This window comes from Cyphomyrmex costatus, unplaced genomic scaffold, assembly GCF_001594065.2.
Source record: "Cyphomyrmex costatus isolate MS0001 unplaced genomic scaffold, Ccosl1.0 scaffold192, whole genome shotgun sequence".
Taxonomy (NCBI): Eukaryota; Metazoa; Arthropoda; class Insecta; order Hymenoptera; family Formicidae; genus Cyphomyrmex; species Cyphomyrmex costatus.
The window spans coordinates 402,847-410,738 of NW_017275954.1; the positions used below are offsets into that span (position 1 = coordinate 402,847).

The 7,892-nt window shown below is 35.8% G+C and overlaps 1 protein-coding gene across 1 annotated transcript; it reads left to right on the plus strand.

The window, feature by feature from the left end:
* Nucleotides 1-756: 756 nt before the first annotated feature.
* Nucleotides 757-6,930, plus strand: nab (NGFI-A-binding protein homolog). The gene is made up of 10 exons (XM_018538086.1): nt 757-871; nt 1,155-1,361; nt 1,797-2,170; nt 2,712-2,930; nt 3,130-3,380; nt 3,648-3,756; nt 5,622-5,692; nt 6,189-6,300; nt 6,435-6,491; nt 6,745-6,930. Exons 1-10 carry the CDS (start codon nt 757-759, stop codon nt 6,850-6,852), a joined length of 1,623 nt encoding a protein of 540 aa, XP_018393588.1. The 3' UTR covers nt 6,853-6,930.
* Nucleotides 6,931-7,892: the final 962 nt, after the last annotated feature.

Here is a 7,892-nt window from a genome sequence, read left to right on the forward strand (position 1 = left end):
TAATATTTACAGACATATTTCCGGATAAATTTATCTTGGAAAAATTAAATGATGGAGTAATCCGACATTATCACTTGTTTGTTGAAAAAGTGTTCTATATATGAATAGTGATTCATAAATATTATAGAGATATATAAAACGGAGAATATTATAACGGTTCTTGGCTCTCTTCTCCGCTGGCGTATTGTTTTACGTCTTAGTTTTATTATTATTTCATGTTAGACTTCGAGATATGCGTTATCATAAAGAGTCAGGCTCACATTTTAATGTTATCAAATCACGTGTTCGTACGAGTAACATGATATAGTCGTATTCTCGATGTACGTATGAGTAACATGATATAGTCGCTCTTAAACTGTAATCACACTACAGATTGCCGGTTACGATTGCCGGTTATCAGTTTTATTGTATTTTAGTCATTTACGATGTGGCGAGTATGGACTAGCTATGCGACTGGCTGAAATAATATTGTCAACCGTAACCGGCAATAATCCGTGGTGCGATTACGGCTTTACGCTCAATTCAATCGTCCGTGGAATATTAACGGTCCTTGCATCTGTCTAATTACGATGTAATTGATTGTCGAGATCCGTGAACGGAATGGATAAGAAAGGAGTAGACGGCAAGCTTACCGTGGCCGATTATTACTATTGTCGGTAATAAAAAGCTAAAAATGGCTGATCGGCTGAAGGCGATCCTTTATCGTTAATTGCAGCCGCGCAGCCTCCCTTAATGAATCACTTTAACGAATGCTATATGCGATTTGCAGTGGTGCAGACGTCCGTGCCGCAAAACGAGGCTGAGCTGCAGCTGTACAGGGTGATGCAGCGTGCCTCGTTGCTGGGATACTACGACACACTCCTCGAGATGGGTAAGCATACAAGCGAAAATGTACCTATGTATGTTGATCGAAAGACATTTTAATGTGCACTTTTCGACAGAGAGAGAGAGAGAGAGATCCCAGGGAAAATATTTTAAATTATGAATACGAACTTCAACTTTTCCATAAAAAGAAAAAAGACTCGAAATTAAAATTTACCGAGACATTACCGTGTCTCCAGATTCAGTTTAAAGGGAATTCGCCTAGCGAATGACACCTCGTGTAATTCTCGTGAGAGTGACTCGCTAATATATCGCATGACATCGCATTACAGGAGGCGACGACGTGCAACAGCTGTGCGACGCGGGTGAAGAAGAGTTCCTGGAGATCATGGCACTGGTGGGCATGGCAAGCAAGCCACTCCACGTCAGGAGGCTTCAGAAAGCTTTGCAGGAGTGGCTGACTAATCCTTGTAAAGTATCACGCTTTACACACACATACATTCTCTCTCTTTCTATACGATTCCAAATTGTTCCCCATTGTTCGGTTATGTAATTTTCTGAAATTTTACATAAACGATAAGGGAAAATCGACCGATAAGATAACATGACATGAATGAAAACTACCATGTTCGGTCAAGGCGGTTCTTCGTGCCTAATACTATTTCTCGTAAATTCATATAGTTAACAGTTCAAGCTATGTGACGATTATTTATCGATCTTGAAACAGTCCTAAATCGAAGCTGGAATTGTAATATTACAAATTAAATTGCAATAATAATATTAAATTGCTTGTCAATTTATTTTGTGATATTATTGCAGCTTCAATTTAAGACAGTGTTTCAAGACTGATAAATAAATGACAAGAAATATTATTAGACACGAAGAACTATAACTTTAACCGAACATGGCGTTTTCCACTCGTGTGAATCTTACGTAATATTCACGTATTTGCATCGAAATTCTGCATCTCGCAGCGTTGTTCCAAACGCCGGTCGTGCCGACGAACGCAGCTGCCGCCGCCGCCGCCGTCGTCGCTGCCGCAGCGGCCGCCAAGAGTCCGGTCGCCGTCGCCTCCACCGCCGTGGGGTTTGCGTGCGCGAGCCCGCGGCCGCAAATGCAGAGCCTGCCAACCGGCTTCGCCGCGACCTCCCAGACCTCCTTGACACCGACGTCCTACGTGTCGACAACGCCCCACATGCCGTTGACGCCCTTACCCTGCCGAAGCGCCAGCCCGGTCGTGCCGGTCACCAGTGTATCGGCATCGGCGTCCTCCACCACCTTCCGCCAGAGTCCGAGCCCGAACACGTCCTTACCTTACACGACTACTCACAGTCCCAATGTGTTACAGGTAAGTGTTCACCGTTCGATCGAGGCCAATAAAATCGGAGAGAAATCGTCTCCTTGATTGATCAGTATGCGAAAAACTATCCATCAGCGAGTGTGTGTTAAGTTTCCGATTTTTATCCCTCCAGCTTATGTTCACGAGAAACTTTACATAAATATAAAACGGACGGATCGTATACTTTCCTCTTTTATGCATATCCTTCGTCGGCAATTATTATGGCAGATACTTTAACAATTATTATTTATATAATATCTGTTAACATTTTTAATTAAAAATTTTATGTAACACTTGCCAATATATGTTTGTGACAAATATTTGTCAAAAAACTATTTAATTTGATCTGTCTAGAAAGGTGTACATCCTCTCTTAATTTGTGAATAATGTCTAGTGTTTAAAAACCTGAAACAGGCCTTGGATATTTTTATTGAGTTATACATTAATGTACTACATAAATAATTGTAGAAGTATCTTTCTGACAAACGTTTGCGACGTTTTGTGCCATTTTTACGCGCTTAATTGCTCACTTTTGTTGCATATAATACAGGTAGGAACGTGCGAGTCTTCGTGCGGCAGCGGAACCACGCCAAGTCCAAGTGGCGGTGGCGGCGGTGGTGCACCTGCAAGCCCGACACAGCCAACGCCGACCCTCCTGCAGTCACAGGTGCAGCGGCTCGCCGAGGCCGCGGAGAGACTCGTCGCTACCATAAGGCCCCTCGATCCCAAACCCCACAACGTGAAGAAAAAACTCTGCAAGAAGCTGGAGGTGATTTGTTAATTTCGACCGGCAGGCGCGTTTGCTTTCATTCGCTAGATGCTACATCCGTGGAAAATTTAACATCTGTTTCAAACACGATCGCTTAATGAGATTGTTACACGTGGCGGTAACCCGGCGGTACTTTTCACAAATTGTAGCGCGAGCAATGAGGTATTAAAAAAAAAACATATGCATTTTCATTTTATAGATGGTAATGACGATGTCCGATAGTGATCCGCGCAAAATGGACGAGATCCGTAAGTACGCGGCGATTTACGGTAGATTCGATTGTAAGAGAAAGCCGGAAAAGCCTTTGACGTTGCATGAAGTGTCGGTGAACGAGGCTGCGGCGCAAATCTGCAGATTCGTGCCTGCCCTCCTCACTAGGAGAGATGAACTATTCCCTTTAGCGCGTCGTGTCGTTCGTGATTCCGGTTACCATTACTCCAAAAGCCAATAGTAAGTAAACGCATAAGACTTGCATCAACTTTTATGGAATTTGTGGAATTTGAGAGCTTAAAAAGTTTAGATTTGTTCTGATCCTAATTTCAATTATTTGCCTTGGAGATTAATATTATTAGTTAACGTATTAATTAAATTAGCAAAATCAATCATATCTTTTTAAATGAGTTTGGCTAACTAAATAATCAAAATGTTACCAAAATGTTATACTAATTTGCTACTAGAATAGATATCGTGAGTTTATCAATTGTGTTTGTATTACAGCTTGTCGATGTCGAGGCCGCGCGAGAACGGGGAGGAGACCGATTGCGAACGCTCGAAACGCCAAAAACTCGAGCTGGAGGATGAGGGTGAGGGTGAGGATGCGACGCAGGTTAGAGCACCCCAGCCACAGAAATAGATCGTTCCCTGTGCACTGTGACCTGCCGCACTCGCATGGCCGCTAATCATTAACCGTACGCTCATCGCGTAGAGATCGCCACGCATTAACCACCCGTACTAACTTAGATACGCGAAACAGAATGGATATGAAAAAGGTCAAGTATAGTTGCAAAAGCACGTGCATGGTTTGCGCTTCTTCCACTTGATTGACTCGAGATCGTGTAACTTGTTCATTAATTGCAGTAGAGATTTGATTGAATCTTTCTTTCGTAATTTGCAACTGTGGTGTGTACTGAGACGCTTTGACACGTAATCTTATGTTATAAAAATTTATACATATTTTTATACTTCTATATATTTTATATTTTTATTTTATGTTTTATAGTAATATTGTAAACTAGAAATCTATTAATTAAAAAATCTTATTACAGCTCGATTTAGACCGTTTTTCTTTATACTTTACATTGCAAAAAACGAGCAAAATCTAATTACTTATACATATATTTACGTTATCTCTAAAGTCAAAGTCAATGAACAAATTGATAAATTTGATCATGTCACTAGTTTACAATTATATTCAATATATGAATTACTCGTGCGTTTTATAAATAAATAATAATCAAAGATTATATGAGAATAAAATTTACATCACTATCTCGTTAAAGTTAATAGCAATGGACAGACTCGTTTCACAACTGACACCCCAGCAAACAAGCTGACGTTATTTGTCATTATTTCGTCATGTTGACGTCTTTAATGTCAAAATTTCTTTAACTTATTTTTAGCCGATCTCTCTCTCTCTCTCTCTCTCTCAATATATGTATTAGATTTTATAACTTATAATAATTTTTTATCTTTTTGATCACTTCAAGTTTTAATTTTTAATCTTAATAAAATTAAAAGAGTTTTTAAAATTTGAAATTTTAATCTATTTTAAATTGAATTACAAAAAACTTTCCATTTAATTATTATTTATTCAGTTTTCTTTTAATTTGTCTTTTATTAATATCTTAAAATCTTGCTTAACAATGAATTTATATAATATAATACAGTTATTTTTTCCTTCTTTTATTTCTGAGAGTTTATAGTTCTATAAATGCAATTATTTTAGTTTAGAGTAAAACGATTGGTCGTGGTTTATTTTACTTATATTGCATTAATTTTCACTAAATTGTCTATCTGCATGTTGAATAGATATTTGAAATTGGAACATATATGAAATTCTTTTTGTATTATATGTTAAATTTTATTGCAAAAATCAGTCGTTTCGAAGATTAAGGGGATGCTGGAGGTCCTGTTTTATCATTACTTAGTTAAAGACTCGTTTCTCTTAATTGCATTTACGGATGGAAAAATCCTTCTGCATAATTAAAGTATCGACAACAATGAATTGCGCTAGCTACATTTCAATACGAAAAACGAAAGAAAATTAAAAATTTACAGTTTCGTTATCGAAAATCACAGAAGCCGATAACGAAACTGTAAATTTTTTTTCCGTTTTTCGTATTGAAATGTAGCTAGCGTAATTCATTGTTGTCGATACTTTAATTATGCAGAAGGATTTTTCCATCCGTAAATGCAATTAAGAGAAACGAGTCTTTAACTAAGTAAGTAATGATAAAACAGACGGGTCCAGCATCACCTTAATTCGTTCGATACGACTTGCTTGGACTCTATGCTTATCGCCTGGTATCCCAAGTCGTATTTATCTGTTTGCATTTGATATGCATTCGTCATGCCTCTCCCATTTCGATATGTCCCATTTCTGCACCTCCCTTTTATTATATTATTTTCCTCTTTTCTTTCATGTATCTCCAATTTACTACTTCTACTGTCTGTAGCAGTTCACTGTTCTAGGAGGAGTTAGATCTACGCTGTTCTGGAACGGATATTAACAATTCTATCACGAGAAGACACAGATCGTCGAGGTGATTATCCTTAGTCTTAAAGTGCAACTTTTATCGCAATGTATCAAAGATTTTAGTAGAAATTAATAAGAAAGGAAATATGAAGTCATATATATGGTAGACATTCCTTTTGGTCAACAAAATGAAATTATAATTTAGTTTTATATTATTATACAATAATAAATTAATCTGTATAAAAAAATAATTAAAATGATCAAGAAAAGTATGCTTTTCAATTAAACATTTTCTTTAATTTATTTTAATTCGAAAAGTATAAATCCTAATTGATCTATCTACGTCATGACATTTTTTTGCTTATTTTAGACTTTAAATTTACTTTTTGATGTACTGATGATTAAAAATTATACTCTTTAGAATATAATTTATAATATTTTCAAATTTTGAGAATTGTATCTCTCTTTTCTTGTAATCGCAATTTTTAGATATATTTGGATTGTTTCATTTATAATTACGTAAATAATAGCACATTGATGTTCAGATATTCGCAATGTTTCAGTCCAGTCTGGAGGAAGAAGAATAATAACGGTATCTTTAGCGCTAGCGTAGAAGAAATTAGTGACTCGGATAGCCAATTTTCCTTTTCTAACGAAGAATCTTCGTCTATGCACGTACGTGTGTAATATTAGGAAAATGGTCTATATATATATATATATATATATATATATATATATATCTGTGTGTTTAAAATTCTAGCACAGACTTAAAGATAATTGAATATGCATATAATATACATATTTTTCAGGATACAAACGAGGCGGAGGCTGAGAACACCGACAAAGAAAGCGATTTCAATCTAAAGGTGAGCGACGAACGTCAAGGTCTTCGTCGTATCTTCATCTTTCGTCATTCTTGCTTGAAAGTCAGAAAAACTGTTTGCAAAAACCGCTAAATACGATGCGCAAGTTTTTTTTATCTGTTACGCTGTCCTTTCCTTTTTTGCAATTGTTGAATAATGCATGCTTCTTTAAAATAATAGAAAAAACACGGCGATAGACGTCGCCACGGCATTTTACTGTACAGTCGTTAATGGCTCACATATAAATTATGTGTAGGTGATAGCCTCGCGCGGAGACAACATAATCGCCGTGGCGAATCCTGCGCTAATGGAATGCAGCCATCCTATAAAAGAGGAGCCCGCGGACGAAAAACCCACACTGTGATATTATTACTTAGCGTTTACTGCCGCTATCGACGTCACGGCGACGTGAATGACGGCATCCCGTCGGTCATCGCCGTTATCACCGATCATCGTTTACTAAACATCGTTCATATGTATCATTGAGCACGATAGCTCAATGCGATCGTTGTGGAATAATATAACACTCGCTTGGATTGTACACCGATTGACCGAAGTGATCTGTCTCTTTGTCCAGAGAACATTTATAACGCTGCCCGTTATTTAGTTCTATCAAAATACAAAGAAACGAAAAATACTGTATAACAATTACGATGAACGTTTCTAGAAGGCGATAGATGAATAAAAATAAGTCGTTTAAATCAAAAGATCGTTGACTGATATACGTAGCATTATAAAATGTACATTATAAGCAAATGTAAATATAGGTGAATATAAAGAGTCCTTTTTTTTACACGCGCTGTTGCAAGTAGTTTTATTTAAAAGATACGGAGTTACCTTTCTCGCAGAATGATCGATTGATTTATTTTGTCCTCTATATACCTTTTTATTAGAGTTATTATTATTATTAATATTTACGTTAATTATTTTATTAAATCATTGCTGTTATTTTCATAAAAAGTATGAAGAAGATAAGTGATTTTTTTATATTGATATATAGATATATATATTTATTAAAAATGATTTTCTTCACACAATATTAATTATTACATAAATGAATATGTTTCGTGAATTAATTTTTTATAGTGTATCAATTTTTTATTTGTGCACTAAAATTCCGAAAAAATTTTTTTAAATTAATATATTCAATACTATATATCATTGTATGAATACAAAACTCAAATCGAAATTTTTTATCAATATTTTTTTTTGGAAGAGAGTCTTACCCTTCAACCTTTCCTTCTACATATATAATGCTTCATCAATCTATACTTAAAGATTATCAATTAGTTAATATTCGGCTCCAGTTATCAATGATGCGACATTTAATATATTATATATTACATAAATAATAATAATAAACATAATATTAATAAAATATTATAATAGACATAATATTAATAA

Coding starts and splice junctions, on each gene's coding strand:
- nab (XM_018538086.1), top strand. CDS start 757: ATGCGATTTGCAGTGGTGCAGACGTCCGTGCCGCAAAACGAGGCTGAG. Junction 2,171..2,711: donor ACAGTCCCAATGTGTTACAG/GTAAGTGTTCAC, acceptor CATATAATACAG/GTAGGAACGTGCGAGTCTTC. Junction 3,381..3,647: donor CATTACTCCAAAAGCCAATA/GTAAGTAAACGC, acceptor TTTGTATTACAG/CTTGTCGATGTCGAGGCCGC.